The following is a 23,887-nucleotide window of genomic DNA, read 5'->3' on the forward strand; positions in this document are numbered from 1 at the left end:
TTTGTAAGAGAGGAGCAAAATGAGGGAGCTTTAAATATGGACTTAGGAACATTGGAAACCTAAAGAAAAAAAAGCAAAGTAACAGTTACATTTTTTTTTCTAATTTTGTTCTTTTTTAAAAATATTTATTTGGCTGTGCCAGGTCTTAGTTGCAGCATGTGGGATCTGGTTCCCTGACCAGGGATCAGACCTGAGCGCTCTGCATTGGGAATATGAAGTGTTAGCCACTGGACCACCAGGGAAGTCCCAACAGTTACCTTTAATTGTAATGAAGATGTACCAGCCTATGTGGTTTTGAGATATGTTCCCAAGTTTTCAGAATTTAATGTTGAAAAATAGCTTGAATGTAAAAAGCACCACTTTACTGTTACATAATAGAAGCTTATATGTCTTTAGTTAGTGTTAGTCGCTGTCATATCCGACCTCTTTGCTACCCCATGGACTGTAGCCCACCAGGCTCCTCTGTCAGTGGGATTCTCCAGGCAAGAATACTGGAGTGGGTAGCCATTCCCTTCTCCAGGGGATCTTCCCAACTCAGGGATTGAACCTGTGTCACCTGCATTGCAGGCAGATTCTTTACCATCTGAGCCACCAGGAAAGCCCTTCTGTGTCTTTATGTGTTTTTAATTACCTCCCCCCCACCCCCGACATCTCGGTTTTTGTTATTTTGCCTTTGGATTTATCTGTTTCTGCTCCTTCAGACTTAGAATGTCCTTCCCCTTCATCTCCAAGTCAGCCCACTCACTCATTAATACAGTTCAGATATTGTCTCCTCCAGAGGAAAGGGAGGTGTTTCTCTGCCACACATTTCTTCCCTCTTCCATGACATCCTGTGCCTTTACCTGCACCTCTCCATATTGTATTGTAATGATCTCTTTTGTATCTGTCTCTCTGTATGTGTAAGGTCTATTCCAGATTCATCCAGTAGCTTGGTAAGGGTCTGTTGACAATGTGTGTGATTTTTAGCAAGTTGATTTCTTGAATAATAACAATGATTACCCTTTAATCTTTATACTTCATAGGTATACTTCTCTCTCATAGTCTTTGCACAGGCACTTGATATGCCAATTACTGCTTATACCAGAAAGCCTCAACTTTGTTTCTTTGGTGGTCCATTGTTTATGTTCTTACAATATCTATTCTTGTCACAGTAGATGGACAAAAACAATCAATTAAGACTGAGAAAAGCTAGGATGCCTTATTAGCAATAGTGGTTTAATATTTACAAAACCCAAAGTGTAATTGTTTGGGCATCTGATCTTCAGTTTCTTAAAATATTTAATTTTCACATAATAATGTTTTTATTCCCTCATTTATTTTAATGCCCTGAGTTTCTGAGATCTGAGAGTAGGTTTAATGATTGAATTAAAGGCCTATCTGTGGAATGTGTATCATAAATCTAGTGACATAGTTTAAAGTCCATTCTTCTTCCATTTTCCAAGTAAACATTTTTAAAATGTGTTTTTCTTCATGAAAAAAAGGCAGTATACAGTTTTGGATTCTGGATTTGGTTTCCATTCTTGGTTTCCATTCCATTCCACTCTCTCATTTATTATTAGACTTTGAACAAAGTAGTCAAATCTATAAGACTTAATAGCTTCCACAGTAAAGTGGAGATAATACTGATACTTAAATCTTGGGAGCATAATGGACACTGAATGAGAGATGGATCTAAAAAGGCACGTGGTGCAAATAGAAGTAAATGGACGTCTTCATGTTGAGTGGTGAGGTACCCAGACCCCTTCCCTCATGGATTCCCATGAAGTATGTTGGAAACTAGGCTGTATAGCCCTCAGGAAGGAGACTGAAAGATTCTCTAGGGAAAATGTACACATCCTGACCTTTGAGGGACCCCCAGTAATCAGCCAAGTCTTAACATCCTATCGTGAAACCCTCAGATTCAGAGCTTCCAGTTATTATTTTAACTCTTAAATATGAGTAGTCATCTCAGAGGAAACAAAGACAAAGCAGAGAAAATAAAAAACATTTTAAAAAATATGTAATATTCACAGAGCTCTAAAATAAGGTAGTATCCATGAAATATAACAGTATGTGATTTTTATTAAAAAAAAAGATACATTCAGGAAATAAAGAGCGACCTACCTGAAGGTTTGTAACTTATAGGACATAGAGATAAAAGATTTTTTTTAAGTTATGTATTTTTTAAAAGTTAGAAGCAATGAGTCAGAAAATCAAAATGGCATCAGTCTTCTAGTCAGCAGCATTGAAAATTAAAAGACAATAGAACAATGACTTGATAATTCTGAGGGGAAAATTATTTCTAGCCTTATTCTCTATATCTAGACAAACTTATCAAGTATGAAATGTACAGTATTAAGGATGGAATAAAGGCATTTCCAGGTCTTAAGTTTTTACCTCCTGTACACTTTTTCTCAGGAAGCTTTTGAAGTCTGTGTACCATGGAAAAGAGGGAATAAACAGGGGGGAAAAAAAGGAGGGCTAGGAGACAGGGAATCTCAGAGAGGAGAGAGGAAGATTCTAGAGCTATAGCTTGTGCAGCCAGCATAGAGAACAGTCAGTTCAGATTGAGCTCTGAGGAACAGAGGACTCCACGAGGGGGGTGTCCTCAAGAAAAAACACCCAAGGGGTTTCTCTGATGGCTCTGTGGTAAAGAACCCGCCTGCCAGTACAGTAGACACGGGTTCAGTCCCTGATCCGGAAACACCCTCCATGCCACAGGGCAGCCGAGCCTGTGCACCACGGCTGTCGAGCTTGTGCTGTAGAGCCCGTGCTCTGAAACGAGAAGCTACTGCTGTGTGAAGCCCACGTACCACAACGAGAGAGTAGCCCCTGCTCCGTTCAACCAGAGGAAAGCCCTCATGGAGGAGTGAAGACCCAGCACAGCCAAAAATAAATAAATTTAAAAAATACACCCAAAACTTTAAAATTCCCTAACATGTTAGGACATATTGGCATGATGTTTGTGGCTATATTTATTTGGGGATGAACTTATGATAAGTACCTGGTAAACTAAGCAAAGGAGGGAAATGGCAATTATTAACTCTTAACAAGAACAAAATGTTGCCCAAGAAAAGATACTACATGGCTTAGCCATAAATCATATTTATATAATCATAATAAATACTCAGTATAGATTTAACCAGAGACTGTGAAATCATTATATTGAAAGGATGAGAAAAGGGACATATTGGAGGTGCGGGGTTATTGCAAAATTAGTATTAAGTTTCCATCTTCCATAATAGGAATTCAGGAAATAATATTTAAAGCCGAAAAGAAAGATCTAAAAATAATAGAGTGCTATTGTTACTTAAAGATAAGGAAGTAAATACAAGAAGAAAAACCCAGAGAGTAGAAAATGGTTGCTTCTGGAATGTGGGAGTCAGGAATGGTGGCCTAAGCCTGATACAGTTTTTAAACATTCCTTGTTACATTAGGGGGCTAAAAATTAAAATGAACTTAAAAACATTAAATGAGACAATTATGTGAAACATAGCACCATGCCTTTCACTGCTGCATAAATGTAAACAATCATTATTACCTGAGGACCTCTCCTAAAAAGCATTGCTATAAGTCTTGCTAAGTGGGTGGCAAGGACTTTCATTCTTTTTTTTTTTCCCAACCATACATATGTTGAAATATGTATATATTGGCTGTAGAGATGAATTACAGACATATATTAAAGTATCTTTCTGTTTGGTTTGTGTATCTTCCTGATTTACTGACCCAGGATGTTACTGATGTGGATGAAGAGAAAGAACAGTTGCTTCTTTCTGAACCTGAACTTCTGCATGCTGAAGAAAGTGTCACTTTTTCCGAATCATGTTGTTGATAACCTTTTTAAATGATTTTTCAAGAGACTTCCCTAGCAGTCCAGCAGTTAAGATTACCCACTTCCACTGCAGGACAGGAAGCTTAAGATCCCACATGCCGTGTGATGCGGCCAAAAAGATTTTCAAGAGGATAGTTCTGAATTTTTTCCTTCTATTTTGCCTAAGCATTTGCATTTCTACAATTAAAAAAATGGGTGTTGTTCAGGCTTAGTCTAGTTTCCTAATGAGTTCTTTCCTTTGTGTTTTAACACCTTTTTTTCCTATGATCAGGGTCGCAAGCTTCTTATCATTGGGACCACGAGCCGCAAAGATGTCCTTCAGGAGATGGAAATGCTAAACGCCTTCAGCACCACCATCCATGTGCCCAACATCGCCACAGGGGAGCAGCTGCTGGAGGCTCTGGAGGTGAGGATGAGGAAGTGGAGTGCACACTGCCCAAAGAAAGGAGCTACAGGTGCCCCAGGCATCACACCTGGTGTTTAGTTTCTGTGTTAACACAGAACACGGGACCCAGGATACACCTCCAGTCACTTTCAGGAATTAGAGGAAAAAGAGAAATACAAGTGAGAGTGAAGCAATTCTTCATTCCTCAGTGGAAGCAGCATGCAAACTGCCAGGAATGAATTACTCTGCGCCCAGCATGACTAATGCATATAGATTACTGGGCCAGAAGCTTTGGTGGGAGGAAGGAAGTAGAATAATCAATATATAGAAAACTCAGTTCTTCATACTAGCATTCAGTCCATTTACTTGCAGTTAATCAATTTGAGCAATAATTAAAGCCTTAAAGGAACCTTTTTATTAACAAGTTCATAATATGGAAATGTTTTCTTTTTTGAGGATGACATAGTCTTTAATTTAAAAATATATATATATCCTTTATTAAACTTTTGATTAATATTAGTGTTCACAAATGACTTGATGAAGTGTTAAGAAAGATTATTTAGTTACTTGTTTAGCAGCAATAAAGTCAGGAAGGCTTCTTAAAATCCTCAAGACCTGTACAGTTGGGCATGCTCCCAACAAAATAGAAGCTATATGATAAATGTTTCCAGCTTACCTGTTTGAGCAGTTTTTGTGCCGAGGTTGAATGAGAGAATTAAATTTAGTCTGCTTTGACATATACAGATTATTCTTAGAATGGAATGTTAAAAATTTTAACTGATATTTATTATGGATTGGAGCTATTTTTCCCCCAGCAAACATATCTCTAAATTATACTGAAGGTCCATAAGAAAATAGGGTTTAAGATTCCAGTTTTCATTTTCATAATTGCACTTAATGGATTCAGAAAAGTCAAGTTGGATTTTAAAATATGAGAGAATTCCACCAGCTTGAACCAGTCAGGTAGTTCTTATCACTATTCTTTTAAGAGTAAATGTGGGAATTAATGTTGTTGATGTCCTTATATAATGCTTTCCTTACTTTTATTGTTTTCGTAGCTATTGGGCAACTTCAAGGATGAAGAACGCACCACAATTACACAGCAAGTCAAAGGGAAGAAGGTCTGGATAGGAATCAAGAAGTTACTAATGTTGATTGAGATGTCCCTACAGGTAAGATGCTTCCTTCTCCATATGGTTCAGACACAGAAGGTTCACAATATTATCCCAACAGGTGTTATCGTTCCCTCTCACTAAGGTTTTAAGTTGAAAGTCTCCTATATTATTTCCAGAGTCAAGTTGGTGTTAGTAACCTGCTTCTGAGATCAAACAACAACTTATTGGTACTTTCTTTCCTACTTCTTAAAATTCAAAATGGAGAAGGCAATGGCACCCCACTCCAGTACTCTTGCCTGGAAAATCCCATGGATGGAGGAGCCTGGAAGGCTGCAGTCCATGGGGTCGCTGAGGGTCAGACACGACTGAGCGACTTTCCTTTCACTTTTCACTTTCATGCATTGGAGAAGGAAATGGCAACCCACTCCAGTGTTCTTGCCTGGAGAATCCCAGGGACGGGGGAGCCTGATGGGCTGCCATCTATGGGGTCGCACAGAGTCGGACACGACTGAAGCAACTTAGCCAAAATTCAAAAATAGAAGAAAAGATGATAAAATTAAATTTTAATTTACGGAGTCACTAGGTTTTACAGTTAGAAAGGACTTGAAAGAACAATTTCTGCTGCCCCCTCATTTTAGAGGTGAGGATCCTGAGAGTCCCACCAGTTGTCAGTGAGTTAACCAAGGTCTCAGCTAGTGATCCAGCGGGGTGGAGGTGGGGGACCTGGCATTGTCCATCAGAAGTCAGATGCCAGAGAGGGCCTGGGAGACTGTTTCAAGGGACAAGGTGATTGAGTGTAGAGATTAGACAGAGGCTGTATATATTCTCCCCTGGCAGGGCTCCTAGAAATTTCACTCAAACTACTGTAGGGTTGAAGCATCCAGGATCACATAGAAAACTAAGCCCCAGGCTGCTGCCTGGGCAAAAACAGATAAAGCTTCTTTGAGACCTTCTCACACCTACTGGCAGCTTACCTCTCTTCTCCACCTCTCCCTGTGCCTATCCTGTGTCGTCTTGTCCTTATCTGACATACTAGTTAGATACTAAATGTGTCCCTTCAAAGCTGTATGAGTTCAGGGATCTTGGCTCTCACTCACTAGTAAGTCCACAGCTCATGGAACAGAGCTGGACACATAGTCAGGCCCTCAGCCAGTTTCTGTTGAATGAATCTCTCCTGGGTCCTCGGTGGACAGACTGGCTGCATTCTGAGCATCATGCATTAATGCTCAGTCCTGTTGTTCCAACAGTGTGAGCTGTGGGTGGCAGAGGTGAAATTTACTTCATTTATTGCTGAAATAGGCTCTTAGACCAATAACAAATTACAATCACGAAGTGAACGCTTTTTTAATCTTTGCTGGTCAATTTATTTTAAAATTGTGGCTTTCAGAAACCTTCAGCTGGACTCTTTTTAAGCCAATTTATTTCTCTTTTTCCTTGTGAGTAGTAAGTTAAAGTTCCAGACTAATCACTTTGCTGAGGATTATTCTTGGTAAAGGTGCACATACATTTGTATTGGCTCTTTCCTTGGAAGAGATAAATCTGTCAGACAGTCAGCTCTATGCTTCATTTCTTTAAGTTTCAGCACAATTTTTTTTCAATAATTGCATAGAAGAAACTATGTGGGTTTTTCTCCCCAATCCCTACCCCTTCCTCTCTTCCTTTGATGCCCGCAGGTCAGTGATCAAGTTAATGCCTCCTCTGTTTGTGGGGTGGAAAGTGAGAGTGGGGCACTCAGACCTAATCTTCAGCGACTGACACTTCATAGGCCTCTGAGTTTGAACCCCTTCACGTCAAATGGATTTCGTGCAGCTGAGTGAATTCTCTTTAGATCTGCCTTAGAGAGACCGAGTCTCGGTGAAGAGGCATGTAGTTTAGCTGAATATAAGTCATGTTACCTCTCTGTTCACCATACACAATTCTGTTAAAACTTGCACAGTGCTGAGGATCTGCTCTGACTGGATGTCACCTGAGGGAATAAAGTCATTTATCTAGATTACTTTTTTCCTCCCTTTCCCTTGACTTTTAATTCCATAGCTACAGGCAAGTCAGTAAGTCGTTGCTCACACATATTAAATATGTTTAATGGGCAAAGACCTGCAAGTACTGACTACAGCAGAGCTCCAGCCAGTTCCTTTTTTTTTGAAAAAGAACTTGACAATTGATTCATATGTAATTCTATTCCCAAAGAGGAAAAATGTTTCTCTTGTTAACTATTCACACTTTTTCTTAGTCCTTTGTAGTCTGACCTCTTAACTTTGATACATTCGAAACTTGGATTTTTGGGGGGATAGAAGAGATCTTTTAAAAAAAAGTGGTTGGAGGGGGGAATCCAATTGCACATTTACCCACAGCTGCGCCGAGCATTTGAAAGCTATTCCTGGAGGGCAGGGAGTTCCCTCTTGGGGAATAGACTCTTGCCCTGGAACATTTTTTCAAAGTTAGGTGTGTTTCTTACAATAAAAATTCATCTTCAGGAATTAAAGCTGTTTTTAATGATTTTTTTTTTTTTAAACAATTTCACATCTCTGGTAGACCAATGAGAATAAAACAAAATTAAGCAAATTCATAGAAATATGAATATGAGGAACTTCCCCAGTGGTCCAGTGGATAGGACTCCATACTCCCAAAGCTGGGGGCCCAGATTCGATCCCTGGCCCGGAAACTAGATCCCACATGCCGCACCTAAGACCTGGTGCAGCCTTAACAAATAAATAAAATTAAAAAGAAAGAGAAAAGATATATGGTGAAAATTTTTTTAAAGAAATATGAAATGAAAATGAATGGGGATAATTAATAATAGCAACCCAGACCCTACAACCTGAGCGAGAACTGAGTCCCCCATCTTTTCTTAGACTCACAATGCTGTCCTCAGTCCCAGGAGACCCGGATTATCCAGAGAGCATGTCAGAGGAATCAGCCCCACTGATTTTCTTTTTTAGTTTCAGCACAACCGTTATCATTAATTATGAAGAAAAAACTATGCCAGGCACACCAAGATTAAGAAAAGCTAAAGAATCAGTCATAGAGTTAATAGGCTACTTTTTCACTGTTTAATCAGCATCAATTGGCTTCTTCCATTTTGGCCCCACTTTCATGCCTTGGATGAGCCCTATGAATTGGATGCCATTTGCACCCCCTGAATGGCCAGCCCTGCTCTCACAACATGCTTCTCAGGGCCACCTCCTCACCTGGCCCTAGCTAAGGGGTCGCTGGGCTGAGGTGCCTGTGGATGACCTCATGCATAGCGATTCTCTGTGCTCCAAAATCCCTCCTCACTTCCCTTAAGTGACATGGTCCAGTTTGCTGTGTAGCAGACTACTGGTTAAGGAGCAGGTAACACATTTCTGTGGCTCACCAAAGCCCTGAGAAAGTATAAAACCAATCATTTTCTTGGCATGAAGTAAGTGCATCATTTTTAGAAGGTACCAACTAACCTGTCTTCTTTATTCCTTCTGATGTATTTAGATGGATCCCGAATACCGTGTGAGAAAATTCTTGGCCCTCTTAAGAGAAGAAGGAGCGTAAGTACATACGACACTTGAGACCTCCAGCCAGACTCCCTGGTCTTGTAAACCTGTGTGCCTGTTCTAAGAGTTGCTGTACAGTGCCTGTGAATTTGAATTCTCAACCTCTCTTGGACAACTTTGTTTCCATTTATTAGAATTCTCCGCTGTGTTGTAGGTGTAGGAGACCCAGCAAGGAAGTGGGTTGTACTGTTGGTTTGCTCTCCCTGTCCTGCTTCGCAAAACTTCCTTGTCACAAGGCAGGAAAAAGCACGATGGTACATATTTATTGGAACCTGCTTTTAAATGCATGGAGTGTAAACATTTTCTTTTGTGAAATGCTCTTCTAATGGCAAATGCATAGTGAAAAATGTAGATAAAGCACTAAGAACCTTTTAGTGTGGTTTTGTGGTGAAGGGCTTTTTGCAGACCCTTCATCTGTTTTTCGTTGTGTTTCGGTTCTTTCTTTTTCAGTAGCCCCCTCGACTATGATCATGAACTATTTTCAAACGCAAAGTGACCAAGCAAAGTGACCAAGGTGAAGACGGCCTGGGATCATCACTCGACCTCCTCGAGATACTGAACACAGTGAAATGAACCCTGCCTTCGACACGTGCTCACACTGCATGACGAGTGCAATGAAACTCCCTTCCTTGTGCTTACTGAGATACTCCCTCTTGTGGAAGGTGTAAATTCGCTTTAGAATGCTGTGCTCACCTCTCCGTGTAAGCTGATTCCTTCTTGCTCAATCTTAAACGTGGGAAACATACTGTACTTATGAACACTACACGTTCTAAGCTCCCTACCACCACCACCCGAAAACTCTCAATAAACATACTGATGTTGCAAAATAGCAGTTGGCCTAGTAGAAGGAAGACTTTCCACCTGTAAGCTAGGAGCCGTGACTAGAGGCACTGGGTTCAAAGGGATTCTCTCACAACTTCCCTGTGCTAACAACACTACAGGTCATTGGATATTTGGTTCAAGTTTCTCTCAGAAGGCTGGTTATCTTTGCCTGAAGAAACAGGGCTATGAATTTCTAAGATGCTGTTCTCGATCATTTTCAGAGATGTTTCTAGGTTGCAATCAGGAGATCTTCCTTAATAGGAAGTCAGATTATTACCGTGTTGGCTGTGCCATCCCTTTAATGTAAGTGATGTGCTCAGTGGTAACAGATAACGCTGGTCATTACTACTTGGTAGATGTTGTTAAGAACCTGTGAGAGATGTGTATGGTAAAAGCATACACCCCAAAACAGAAGGGTGTCAAACTCAAGTAACTTACAACCCTCCCAGCACTCATTAGTGCCCAGGTCTAAGTGGGTCCATAATACTAAAGGCTTCTTTAGTATCACCACTTTTCTTTTGTCCTTAGCTTAATGACTTACTTAGAATGTATCCTTCCTTTATTTTAAATTATCTGTATTCCCTAGCATCTAAATAAAACACTATTTTCCAGAAAAAATAAACCACTTTCTAGCACGCTCTCCTCAGTCCTTTAACATCCATTCCAATGTACTGAAGATGTCTCCTTCCCCCTCTGCACGCTTCTTCCAAAGGGAAGGAGAACAGTAGTTTAAGCTGAGTTGGAAGAAATGCGATCAGGTCGTTATGTTCAGTGAGAAGACTTGCGGAACACGTGCCCCTCCCCCGCTGCTGCTGCGGCTTCAGCTTCAAGGACAGGCGGCACCTGAAGGTACTTAACGTAGGGCTTGGCACCAGGGGGAACTTGGGTGTCACCACGGTGGTCTGTGGTGCAGCTCTCTCATCTGTCCCTGTGGTAGAGGATAAATTATCTCCAGATCTTGCTCTCTGTATATTTTGTTAGATTTATATGTTGCATCTGCTTTCTTTTGGGTTTTTATCTCTAGCTTATTGTGTGGCTTAAAAAAAGTGGATTGTATTATAAAAATTCTGTGGTTCCTGGTGGCCAGTATCCTGGATCCCCTCATCTGTTTTAGATCTTGCCTCTTTTTTCGCTCCCCGTGAAAGCAGCATACATTGTATTAACTTATGTCTCTTGTTAAATAAGATTAATGTCTTTGTGTTTTGTCCAGAACTATATTGAAGAAATGCAAATATTATATTGTTTAATGCAAATGAAGGAATGCAATAAAGAGTACGTATACTTGAAAACATCCTGTAACAGACCAATATTTTGTACAAGACAACATGCATAACTGACCAGAGGATATGAAGAAGGGGCTCAGAAAAGCCCCTCCTTGTTTTAACTAGTGTAAGGAGATGAAGATTTTTATTTTAAAATCTCTGACTTTAATTATTTAGAAAATATGATTTGACAAATACAGTTCGGTAGCCAGTTTTATATAAAGTTGGCACACGAGAAGAATCTTTATACCCCCTTTACTTATTTCCTCTTATTAAAAAACTGAAGTACACCAAAGCCATACGCGGGTTAGCAGTAAACCAGAAAGGAAAATTGTTCCCAAGTAGAAGTAGCCCTTCCTGTGACACACATAACAAACCAGAAGATGTGAACGCCCTCAGTGAGCTTTCTTCATATGGTTCACTTTGGTATCCTTCATCCATCCGGCATGTTTCTGAGCTCTCACATCTTTAGCCTAAACCCTGGTGCTTAGAGGTGGCGCAGGGTAGGACTAACAGCCACCCAGAAAACCAGCAAGACTTGTGGGGAGAGGGCGTCCTTAGAGCTTCTCTGACTGCAGGGTCAGCCCCCTGGGAGCTGTGCACACCCTCCTGCAAGGAGGCCTCTGAGGATCTTCCTGGTCCCCGTGTAACCTTGGGATTGGAGGGCTTCAGCCTTGCCAGAACTCTTCAGAGCTGATGCTAGGCAGAGCGAGTATACAACACAGCCTGGTGATAGAGCGATGGTGACTCTGGCCACTGCCTTCATTTCTGCAGATGAACTGTTAACAGGCTCCTTTTTGTCAGAAGATGTAATTGAAACCTCAAAAAAGGGGGTTATTTTTTCCTTCCTAAAGTTTTACAACTTTACCCAAACACTTTTTTTTTTAAGTGTAACACAGAAAAACTGGATCATGGTAGTTAAACCTGAAATATGTTTTAAGGCTGCCTTTTCATATCCTAAGGGTTTCCCTTCTGGCTCAGCTGGTAAAGAATCTGTCTGCAATGTGGGAGACCTGGGTTCAATCTCTGGGTTGGGAAGATCCCCTGGAGAAGGGAAAGGCTACCCACTCCAGTATTCTGGCCTGGAGAACTCCATGGACTATTGTAGTCCATGGGGTTGCAAAGAGTAGGACACAGCTGAACAGCTTTCACTTTCATATCCTAAAAATTACAGTGAACAGCCTAAGTTTCAGCAACAAGTCTTAAAGTAGATTCAAGTGTGTCTAATAATCAAATCCTGGTAAACAGACTTGTCGAAGCACTGAGTCAGCTATAAACAACCAACCCAGCCCAAACACAGAAGGTAAAGATTTCATTTTCCTTGCCTGACAGCTTGATCCATCAGCCTCTTCAGAGAAGTGACTGGGAAAGGTGTGTATGAGAGTTCAGAAAAGCATGTAAATTTCAGAAGTTATTGCAAAATGACCCGAAGTTTCTCTTCAGCTTGGCAAGCGGTGCCAAGACTGGAGCCGGGCCCATGGAGGGCGTGTGCTGTGTGGACACCGTGGCATTAAGATGCAGGAGATGGCGCCTGCGATTGGCTGGAATCCCAAGGAGTGGAGACAGTTTGCAAGGAGGACTGGGGTTTGAAATTTCCCCAACATACACTCGTCACACAGCTGACTCTCTCGCTCTATTTTCGGGAGTATAAGATGAATGCAGAGATAATGTTTTGCCTCCCAGCAAGTTCTCTGTTGAGCTAGGAGAAATGATGACACTGTACCAACCATAATTTTGCTGAAATTTCAACAACTTCACTGGCATGTGTGTGTGTGTGTAGATCAACCTCTCACATTAGCACACTATCCTCGAACGCACCTAGAATAATGTCACCATCATCGTTCCCCGCTCTCTGCTTCTTCCTCCTGCCTTTATTTGTATCTCATCCTTGAACTGTCTCTCAGACCTCTCTTCTTCCTTCATAAACTAACACTGCTTTGAAAAATAATAATGCTCAACTCATTACATTATCTTCTTTTTTTCTTTGGGACTTTTTTTTTTTGGATCTTCCTCTTGTTTTTAGATGTTTAATAGTATTTATGCTTCTGGAGAAACTAAATGTTCAAGCACTGCTATAAACTGTGTTCTCTTTAATCATAGAACATAATTAATCATAGAAAGGATTATAAATGGGCTTGGTGAGTGTGACTAGGGACCATTTGAACATTTAGCAATTTTATAGGTTAAAAAACAAGTACCCAAAATACTGGGGTCGATGACTATTACTAGCTGTATGTAAAAGTGAAACACGAAGACAGGCAGCCTCATGAGACACGAAGATCTGTATCCTTTCCATGTCCCATTCATTGCACAAATGAACCATTTTTGTGGGTTCAGCTTTTCAGGTACTAAAGACACGTCATGGGCACAAGAAAATTCATGAACTTCTAGGAGCCCTCCCTCATCTGAGGTTAGAGCCCAGGCAGCCCACCTCCACCACAGAAGGCAGATTCTTCTGTTTTCCTGTTATTTCTTCTGTGAAGTGAGATGAATTTACTTAATTCCTAATAAAGGTAAATAAAGGGAGAGGAGAGAACATTTTTGCTGTGCCAGATAAACTGAAGGTGACATTTTATGGGCAGGCCTGAAGACCAAAGGATTGTCTGTGGTCATAAAACTAAGTTACAGCATCTGGCTGTTGAAAAGGCGTTACCTGTAAGCTTCGGGTGAGTCCTTTTGAAGCCGCGGTCCAAGGAGAGCATGCCCTCCCTAGAGCATGCCCACTGGTGGGTCTGTTCTGCCCAAATAAGTCTAACCCTTCCAGTGACGCCCATTCTAGAGGCCAGGGCACACCAATTCTTCCTTGCCACCAAGCTGCCCCTTCCAAAGCTTGGAGTGGAGCTAGCGGGGAGAGCCAGTTCCACTCAAAGTTTAATTTTCAGGAGGGCAAATTCTATTTTCCCAATAAATAGAGTTGAAAACATGGGTTTGAAAGGGATTAAGTTGGTGGCCAACCCCATGGTCCATTATCCTTGAGCCATATCTCTTGAGTGTCTGTGACATTAATTTGTGCATTGGAAGTGCTGGAGTCTATGAGATGAATTATTGCCCAAGTCATTCAGGTATAAAAGTGGAAATTCTTTTAGAAGCTGACTTAGAACAAAGTAAGCCTGTGAGAAAGCCCTTGAGTAGATCAGACCTATTGTCCATGACATCTCAGGTGATCTTGCTGAGAAAACAGAGGAGATGACCTTAAGTTAGGCCCCTCATTTCAGAGTGAAAGTGGAGGCTCCCACATTTAGAACCTGATATTCTGGACCTCCTGAGCATGACTCTGGAAACTCCACACACTGTACAATGTATCCGTTTTCAGTTTGTTTACCTTCTCTTTAATGACTTAACAGAAAAAAACTGCATGATGAAATATATTTTCTCCAAATATATATATATTTATATAATATATAATCTTAGTTAACTCAAAGGTATATACATTGTATAATAAATAATATTTATAAAAAGAGACTTTTTGAATATAAAATCAAAAAGATCAACAACTTCTACAACTTTTTACAAAACTTTGGATACAGCAGGTTGGTAGGAAATTTCTGTTGGATACTATGACCTGACTACGGCGAGAATAATTACAGTGCACTCAATGTACTATTATTAAATAATTACTTGTCAGCTACTTGAATACGCCCCAGAAACATGACTTTATCACTTTTAATATAGAATACATAGATAGGAAAAGACTGTTGTGAAAATTGGTATCCATTCTGCCAAAAGAATTCTCACATAAAGCAAGCATTATCTGGTTGACATGATTTAAAACTTTTTCAGTCTTAGGAGATGAGATGGGGAGGGGCATTTCAGACTCTCTAGAGGGGGTAGCATGTGGATCTTGAGCAGGGCTCGATGCCAGCAGATTCGGGTGTGCAGGCACGGCTTCTAGACGATCGTCTTGGGCGAACCTGCCTGAGCACGTAGGAAGATGGCTTAACCCGGTATCTTAGGTCAGTGTTAGGCAGACCAGAGAGAGAAGGGGGAAAGGAAGGAGTCACTTCGTTCTAGCCTAGGCCCCTACTGCGTCTCTTCTTTCTGATTCTCCTTAAGGCAGAGCCATTTGCTGCCACTGTGCTCACTTCCCCTAAGACCCTCCAGAGGACCCGCGTGCATCAAGGAGAACTCAGCTGTGAGATGCTCTACCCCAGGGAGCAAGTGACGGCCTGCCCCACTTTGAACACCTAATCCTGATCTTCTGAGACTGCATGGACTGATGCTATCGGCGCACAGGTGAGGCCGGAAGACCTGTGTGAAGGAACTCTGCATTTCTGGTTCCTCACACAGACCATAAGAAGAAAAGGATGCAGGACAATGTGTCCTCAGAGGAGAGCAAAGGAAGGAATCATTTGTATCCTCCCCATCTACTGGCCACAGAGTCAGAACTTGAGGAACAGATGGCTGCTCTCCCTCTGACCCTCTGTCTCGTTTATACTCAGGTGACCTACAGTCCAACCGCTCAACCTGGAGTTTGTATGGAGAATCTGCAGGTGAGCAGGGCTGGGAGGGGCAGAATGGTCCCTTTAAAGACACCACTTTCTTCAGGAAGCCATCTAAGCTGGAGAAGTCTTGCCCCCTACTCATAACCTATTTACAACGTTCACTACAGAAAGGAAAAAAAAAAAAAAGTACTGCGTTAATGGTGGAAACCGCAGAATGGTAGAAAAAGATGTTTGAGATCTGACTGCAGTTCACAAGAGCCTCTCGTGCAGAACAGGGTTACAGAGAAAAGGGGACTGAGAAGAACATACAGCTGCTCTTCAAACGCCCGGAACTCCCGGTTCTTCAAACTCGAAACCTGACTCTAACGATGGCCGTGGCCTCCCTACCACTTGATCCCAGCTAAACTTATGGCTTTTATCAGAATGTGAAAGTCTATCAGATTCGAATGGGAGTAGACAGAGAAAAAGAGACTGCGGGGCTTTGTCCTACTTCCTAACTCCCACCTCACAGGCATCTTGGAATGTCACCGGGAGAAGCCATCGGGAAACAGAATGTTGCCCACGTCGATGTCTTTACCACCAGGCAGAGCAGCTCACCTGAGCCCAGCCTGTTCTGTTGGAGTAGAAGTGGGTTTTTGTTTTCTTTTTCCATTTTTATTTTCTTTAACATGTGCAAAGATAAGCCTCGGGTCTGTCCCTATCAGACCCTGGAGAACTAAAAAAGAAAGCCCCTTCTTTAAAAACCACACACCATCCAGAGTAGGGTGATAAACTTAAGATGAGAGAGAGGGAGGGAGGCCCCCTAGGCAGCGGCGGGTTGGGTCCAGGTCATTTACCACACGTGTGTCTGGCAAGAGTCCTGATTCCATGCTGTCTGATGCTCAGGGCCGAGCCCAGCTCTGGGTCCTGCTTCCCGTAGGGCTTCGGTGAATCTGCCCAGCCACACACTTCACCCGTTCCCAGTGCCCTTTGGGAAGCAAAGAGGAAGAATTAGGAACGTGGTTGTTTTCCCAGAGGGACCACCCACAGGATGCAAAGCTCAGAGGCTGTTGGTTCCACGTCTCATTCAGCGTTTCTCTTGAACCGGGAGGTAACGGGGCGGAGGGCGGGGGCTGTCCCGTGCTCCTTACTCTCCCTGGGGTAAACCACTGAGGAAGGGCGTGTGAGCTACAGCAGGGCTTCAGCGCCTACACACTGGGATCCAAATCCTGCCTTCCCACCTTCTAGCCGGACAATAAAAAATGCTGAGTGCCGAAGAATTGGTGCTTTCGAACTGCTTTTTGAAGACTCTTTTGAGAGTCCCTTGAACAGCAAAGAGATCAAACCAGTCAGTCCTAAAGGAAATCAACCCCAAATATTCATTGGAAGGACAGATGCTGAAGCTGAAGCTCCAACACTTTGGTCACCTGATGCAAAGAGCCGACTCATTGGAAAAGACCCTGATGCTAGGAAAGATGGAAGGCAGGAGACGACAGAGGATGAGATGGTTGTATGGCATCACCGACTCAATGAACATGAGTTTGAGCAAACTCTGGGAGATGGTGATGGACAGGGAAGCCTGGCGTGCTGCAGTCCATGGAGTCGCAGAGTCAGACACAACTGAACGACACCACCCTTCTAGCCGGGGCTGGGGCAACAGAAAGCCCAGTCCAGGTAACTCGCCTGATAGAGGAACCTGCCTTGCATAGAGACTAGGAGAAACCTGCGGATCTAGGGCCCAATTCCCAACTTTGTAGACCCTTGTCCACTGTTTCTGTATCAAGCTGTCCACGCAGAAGAAAGCCTATTGCATTATGAAAAATTCCTCCTCATGGGCGCACCAATGTGTACCTTCTCTTCATTTGTGTATGTATTTCAAGATATGTGTGTGTGCTCAGATATGTATTTACATGTCACAAAAGATTTGAAGCCCAAAGGGCTCTGATGGGCGTTCCCCATCAACCCCGAACTCCTTGGTCAGTAGGAGACTTTTACTCAGCGAGATTCCAAAGACATGTCCAAAGTCTCGCAAGGACTCAGTGACAGAGCCAGGACTTGGGGTTTGCCAGGCCACCTGCCTCTTGTGCAGAGCCCTTTCTAGCTTGCTGCACTCACAGCATCAGGATAACAAAAGCACAAGACTGGTCCTTGTGAGGTGGGAAATCAGTGGTTCGCCTGAGACACCGGACACAATCAACAAGCAGTGGAGAGGTTTTCCCCTTAAGGAAGGCCCTTACATAAGGGGAAGGCTCGAGCTCCTCCTCGATGTGTGGAGGGCATGTGTCCTGCTTGGGGGCGCCCTGCCCTCTCCCACCTACACCAGCCTGTCTCAGAAGTTCCCGTCCTGCCTGCAGAGTGTCAGGTGGATAAAAGGACAGGAGGGTAATGGTCTCAGCCTGTGGCTCCAAAACAGCAGCAGGCCGGGGGGAAGCTGCTCCTGGAGGCCAGGCTTTGGGGTGCTCCCCCCTCCTTGGACCCCGTGTCAGGGCTCTTTGCGTGCACAGGGCTCTCATCCACACAACAAGCCTGCGAGAATCACAGTTCTTATCCCCCAGTTAACAGATGAGGAAACGGGGGCTCAGAGAGGCAAAACCACTTGCCCCAAATCACTCAACAAAAACTGTTCATCAAAAGGGCACCACACGGGGAGACAAGATTCCACATGTCCAGAGCAAGGGCTCCGTATATGAGAGGCCCAGGGCCACCATTCTCCACATCCATGTAGTGTGTTCCATAGGGGGAAATGCCATTCCGTTTCAGAAATGGGGAGTGTTGGCTCTTAGGATCAGTATCAGATCGCAGGTGGGGGGGGGTTTCTGGACACTGAGGGCCCACCCAGCAGATGGCTTGGCTTCACTCAGCTGCCCTCAGAGGGGAAGAGAGGAGAGGAGCTGGAACGGAGCTGTGACATCCTGGAGCCACTGCCGGGGCCTGGGCTGCTGCCAGAGTGGCCTCTGCAGGACCCACAGATTGGGGCTTTCTGGAGGCAGGGCCCTGGGCTACAATGGGCAGGCTACACAGGTGGCCTCCCTGGGCCCCCTCCAGAGCTAGTGTTCTGAAGCCTGGTTTCCCCGTAGCCTTCTCATAATGGCCAGAGCTGTGTCCTGCTTGGCAGAGTAGATGTCAGAGCAAGGAGGCACCGCAGTTTTCAGACTTTCCTGACATGCAGAGTGAGCCTGGGAGTTCTCGTCTATGCACTGATTTTTCTTCCATCATTCTGAAAAGCAATTAAATGTAACTGCCCAAGTGATGCCACCATTTCTCGCAGGATGACTGCCCTCGTGTCAGGGTTCTGATGGCATTTATCACTTTCTGTTATTACTGTATTCAGACCGGCATTCACATCTGCCAGCTTGCTCAAACCTCATAAAACTCTTGCCTGGCTCCCATCATCACCATGACGTGCAAGTGAGGGAGCTGGGCTGCAGCTGGGAAGCGGTGGCGCTGGAACCACCCGTGCACCCTCTCCACTGCCCACGCTGCTTTTATTCAGGCACCCAGAGAAGTGGTGCCTCCTGCTGTCTCTCTGGACTCCGTCCCTGCCAGGATGGAACCTGAGCTACACAGAGGGGCTCCCCAGATGGGCTGAGTCAGTAACCCCTCAATCAGAGCTCTCCCCTGCTCATGCGGTCCCTCCCTGTTGCAGAGAAGCCCGACCCCTCCCAACCACATTGGCCAGTGGGGTGCCCTTGCCAACACGGCCCCAGGCAGCGATAACCCAGGAAGATGAGTCCTCAATGAACCGAGCACTGTCCCCAGTGCCCTTCACTCTTCCTCACCGCAGCTGTGGGGAGGACGACAGAACAAGAGACGGTCTTGTTGGGGTCACACGGTTGGCAAGTGGTGGCAGCCGGACTGGGTTGCAGATCCCTATGGACCAGGCCCTTTCTCAGGCCAGAGAAATAGGAGAGAGGGCACAGGGGCTGAGAAACCCTCCAAGAACAGGACCACCACATGCCCAGCGTGACCTGTCCTGGGGACCTATGGACCCCAGGGCTGGGCAACAGTGTCTCCCACGCAGGCCACCTCTGGGAAGCTTGGGAACATACTGTAGCAGTCTTTGATCCCTCGATTACTCACCACCATCACTCTGAACTTGACTCCTTCCTCCTCCCCATCACCAGCCATAAACGCGGTGAGAGTGCACCCCGCTCCACCCAAGCCTCAGATGTGCCGGGATACGGGCTTACACACCGCTTCCCCCCACCCACCTCCTGAGGGTGGTAGGAGTTATGCTTGTGCAAAATCCTGCCTTCTAAGTTCAAGGTGGATGCAAAATGATTCTGCCCCAGGGGTACAAGAGACTTTGGGGCCTGCTATTCCAAGTATTTTAACCCCCTCACTTTACAGTAAGAAACCTGAGGCCCAGAGGAGTGAAAAGAACAGGAAGTCAGGAGCCAAGTCAAGACGAGAAGTCAGGGGGCCCAGCTTCCAATCCCACAATACCCCCCGCTCTGGCTCCACGGATGCTCAATCATGACAGCTAGTGGCTGTGTGAAGTAGCCTGGCTCATAATTTATTAACTTGTACATGCACTGAATCAACTGCTTGGAGCCTCATTTGCACAAACTTGGTTATTATCTGTGCTTTGTGTAATCCACCAAGACACTGCCCGAGGACCATTCCCACTGAAGCCTGGGAAATCCTGCCTTCCTACTGCGGCCGTGGAAACACACATGTCCAGGGTCACTCAGAAGTAGACGGGGTCGTCAAGAAGAGAAGACAGGCAAGCCCAAGGCCCTGCACCAAGGCCCCGCCCCCAGCCTCCCCACGCAGCCACCCTACCTGGCTCCCTACTTGCAGGTGTGCACGTCATAGATGCGGATACACTCCTGGCAACTCACGTAGCAACACCAGTGGAAGATGCAGTGACACTTCTCCTTCCGCTTCTCCGTCCTCGTGTTGTGGCCGCGGCCGCAGCAGAGCAGGTCACAGCCGTCGATGCCGTGGGAGGTGACATTGCAAGTCCGGTCCCTGGTACCGAAGGAGCCTGTCTCGGGGTTGGGCTCACAAAAGTTGGGCGAGTTCTCGTAGTAGACCAGGTCCCTCTCGGTGGGCGGCTTGAAGAGCGCGTACTTGGCGCGGAGGGTCTCCACCCAGCCGCGGGACTCCCGATGCTTCTCCACCACCATCTCCGAGGCGCTGTCGTACTTGTCCTTGAGGAAGTCGCCGATGGCGCGGAAGTCGGGCTGGGCCCACCAGCAGGTCTTGACCTCACAGCTGCCCGACAGCCCGTGGCACTTGCACTTGAGATGCATGTGGTCCAGGATGGTCTGGGAAGAGGAGCCGCAGCTGGTCCCCAGACTGACCCCACCAGGCCCTCCAACCCCCATCGCTGAAACCTCCTCCATTCCTCCCCTATGCCAGGATGAGAATGGACTGGGGATTGAGACTTAGACCTAAGAATGGTGACCACTGCTTCCCCGCTTCCCTCCCCTTCACACCTCGGCATAGGCAGAAATCACATTCATTTCTCAAAGCCCTGGGAAATAAGGATTGTGACCCCCGTTTAACAGATAGGGAAACTGAGGCTGGGAACTTAAGTGACTCGCCTTAAGTCAAGTAACCTAGGAAAGGACGGAGGCTGAATTCAAAGCCAGGCCCACGGATCTCACAGCAACACAGGCAGCTAAAGTGCCCAGGATGGGCTGTTTGGTACCCGCTCCCTGGGGCTGCCACACTTGTGGGCTGACAACATCTTCAGGGCAGGAGTAAGCTGGGGGCTGGGAACAGTCCAAGGAGAAAGGAGAGCAGGGAGCCCAGCATGCACATGGGCCACAGGGAGGGACAGGGACAGGTCCGGAAGGGGTCTCGGGCAGGGCCGTGGGGAGGGCGGAGGGGGCTCACCGTGCGGCCAGCCTCGTTGTTGTGCTTGTTCATGGCCGAGCGCGCGTCTGGCCTGTTCTCACGTGCATCTGCAAACTCTCGGGACACAAGCACCCCGAAGTCAGCATCCTCGCTGCAGCCGCCCCATTTCCAGCCCTCGCCAGGCGGCCCCTTATGATGCGAGTCGCAGCCACAGATGGTGGAGGTGCCCTCCGCACAGGAGCGCGTGACTGCGAAGGCCACGCCAGCTGAGGCGATGGCGTGCACGAAGGCCGATTCCCGGGTGGCTGCAGGGAGGCCACAGGGAGGCATTGCTCAGACTGGGTCCTGAAACAGGCCGCCCCCCACCCCTGACTTCCCCAGCTGCCAAAGGGGGCTCACCAGCCCCAATGGAAAGGAAGGAACCCAGATGCCATTCCCTCTTTGGTTGGCCCAGCTCCTAGTGGGTATCCCCACTTTACAGATGAGCAAACGGAGGCCCAGAGTCACTAACTGGCAGAGTGGAGCCTGTTAGAAATGGGTGGAAAGACAGCTCTGGCAGGTTGCTGAAGAGATAAGGTGCCCTTGATCTGTCCGGGTCCCAGGTCCCCCTACCCTCTGCCTATCTAAAGTGGAGATCCAGCACAGGCCTGGGCCCTCCCATTCCTGAGAGCCTGACGTCTGTGGGGAGTGAGGCCTGGGAACCAACAGCCTAAACCTGCCCAAGACCCCCGTTCCCTACTTGGACACACCTGGGCAGATGCTTTCCTTTTTTTTTTTTTTTTTGCCAGTGCCATATGGCATGTGGGATCCCAGTGTCCCTTCCAGGGATGGAACCCCTGCCCCCTGTGCTGCGAGTGTGGAGTCTAAACCACTGGACCACCAGGGAAGCCCTGACCCTTTCCTTTTCTGAGCCTCAGTTACCCTTTTTGTAAAATGGGTACAAATTCCCTCTGCCACCAAAGTTCCTGACCAAGAGAACAGTGGTTGGCATCTCAGCCTCCCCCTTCCATTTTCCTTTCCTCTACCCAAGACAAAGCCAAGGTTTTGGACTAAGAAGGTCAAGCACCTCTCAGGAGGATGGAGGGACACAGGGCACATGCCCTGCCTCTGTCCCAGGATCCAGCAAAGGGAAAGAGAAGATTCTCAGGGTACTCCCCCAAATTTGTTACAATGATAACCACTTTGAGTAGTGGGTATTCACCAGGTTCTACCCTTCATGTGCTTTATCCAATTTAATCCTCTTACCCTATGAGACAGAAAGCCTTCTTATAGGCCCATTTTGCAGATACAGATATTGACGACTAGGGAGGCAAAGGCCTGGAAGACCTTCTGTCCAACCATTTCTCCTTACTGGTGAGGAACCCAGGAACCGGGAGGCGACCTGCCCAAGGCCAGGCAGGCTGCAGAACACCGGGCTGCTGGCCTGCATGTCTCCTTTCCTGGGCTGTGGCTCTGGTCTCGGCGGAACAGGGAGCCCGGTCCCCCCTCGTGGTGTGGACCACCGGCAAAGGAGGACGCGCCCCCTTCGCGGGCAGGCTGGCGGGGAGTGGGAGAGGCCCGCCCGGGCACTGGACCCGCTCAGCCCGGGCCGATTGCGACGGGGGCGCCCGAGGGCTGAGGCGCGGCGCCCCGGCTCCGACCCCGGCCCGGGGCTGCCCACCCCTCAGCGCCCCGGAGGCCGGGGGCGCCGAGGGCGAGCGCCTCGCTTCCGGCCGGCCCGCGGCCTCTCGCGGCGGCGGCGGCGCCCGGGCTCCGGGCCGCGCTCGGTTCCCAGCCCCGGGGACGCGGGGGCGACGGGGGCGGGGCGGGGATTAGCCTGGGAGCGGCGCTGACAGCCCCGCTGTGCCGGTCCCCGTCCGGCGGGGCCCGCTGGGCCGCTCAATCCGCCTTTGTTCGCGCGGTGTCACACCGCATTACCCGCATAATGCGGCCGCCGGGTCCGGGCCGCCGGGCCGGCCGCCACCGCGTAGCAACGGGCGGCTCCCGCGGCCGGGCCGCGCCCCCGGCCCCGGCGCCGGCCCGCGAAATCCCCATTGAAGCGGCGCCCCCCGCCCCCGCGCCGCGCCGAATGGCCAGAGGGCGTGTGAATGGCGCGGCGGCCGCAGCGGGCGCAGGGCCGGGCCGCGCGGTGGGGGGCGCCGCTCGGGCCCCTTTCAAGCTGCCTAAGCCCCTCCGGGCCGCCCGCCCCCGCCCCCGCCTCGCCCGGGGACCGCGATCCCCGGCCGCCCGCACCCCGCCTTCGCCGCCTCGCGCCTTCCGGCCGCCGACCCCGGCGCCCCCTGCCGCCGCTCCGGGCGCGCCGGCCCCGGGGAGTCGGTCCCCGGCGGCCGCAGAAGATGCGCGCACCCCGGCACAGACCGCCTCCCTGCCACCCTGGGTCTCAAAGCCGGGGGCAGAGGTCTACCCTGGCAGCCCGCCCGGCGCGGGTGGGGGGCTCGCCAGAGGCGGGGCGCGAGCGTGGAGCCTAGAGCGGGGTTCGAACACGTTCACGCCAGGCTTCGGGCGCTGGGGAGCGCATGCGGGCGCGGGGTTGGGGGGCCCTCCTCCCGCAGACCGCTGAGTTCCCCTTTCTCTGACTTGGGAACCTGAGCTCCCCTCACGTTCCTTTCTCTGACATCCTACCCACGCCTCCCCATCACAAAACTGTCCTGCAATTTCGGCATGTGGGCAAGTCCTAGAACCTACAACGGGGATTTAAAACGTTATACACAGACTTGAAGGGATAATACGCTCAGA

General features: G+C 47.2%; 2 protein-coding genes across 4 annotated transcripts in view; one reads left to right on the plus strand and one right to left on the minus strand.

Annotated features, from left to right (window-relative positions):
* NSF (N-ethylmaleimide sensitive factor, vesicle fusing ATPase) overlaps positions 1-10,949 on the plus strand; it is a 148,389-nt gene extending 137,440 nt beyond the window's left edge. The window contains exons 18-21 of the mRNA XM_025279914.2: positions 4,083-4,217; positions 5,255-5,368; positions 8,777-8,832; positions 9,289-10,949. Coding sequence (XP_025135699.1) covers positions 4,083-4,217; positions 5,255-5,368; positions 8,777-8,832; positions 9,289-9,334 — 351 coding nt within the window. The 3' untranslated portion in view covers positions 9,335-10,949. The remainder of the gene's footprint in view (positions 1-4,082; positions 4,218-5,254; positions 5,369-8,776; positions 8,833-9,288) is intronic.
* A 5,152-nt stretch (positions 10,950-16,101) lies between these two features.
* WNT3 (Wnt family member 3) overlaps positions 16,102-23,887 on the minus strand; it is a 52,842-nt gene continuing 45,056 nt past the window's right edge. For 2 of the 3 annotated variants that reach the window (XM_006042301.3, XM_044938868.1), the window contains exons 3-5: positions 21,191-21,456; positions 20,129-20,616; positions 16,102-16,331 (exon numbers count right to left, since the gene is read on the minus strand). In XM_006042301.3, coding sequence (XP_006042363.1) covers positions 20,137-20,616; positions 21,191-21,456 — 746 coding nt within the window. In that variant the 3' untranslated portion in view covers positions 16,102-16,331; positions 20,129-20,136. Of the gene's footprint in view, positions 16,332-17,623; positions 18,561-20,128; positions 20,617-21,190; positions 21,457-23,887 lie in introns of those variants that run through there. The other variant, XM_044938867.1, reaches the window with a different exon arrangement.

Source organism: Bubalus bubalis, chromosome 3 (assembly GCF_019923935.1).
Source record: "Bubalus bubalis isolate 160015118507 breed Murrah chromosome 3, NDDB_SH_1, whole genome shotgun sequence".
NCBI lineage: Eukaryota > Metazoa > Chordata > Mammalia > Artiodactyla > Bovidae > Bubalus > Bubalus bubalis.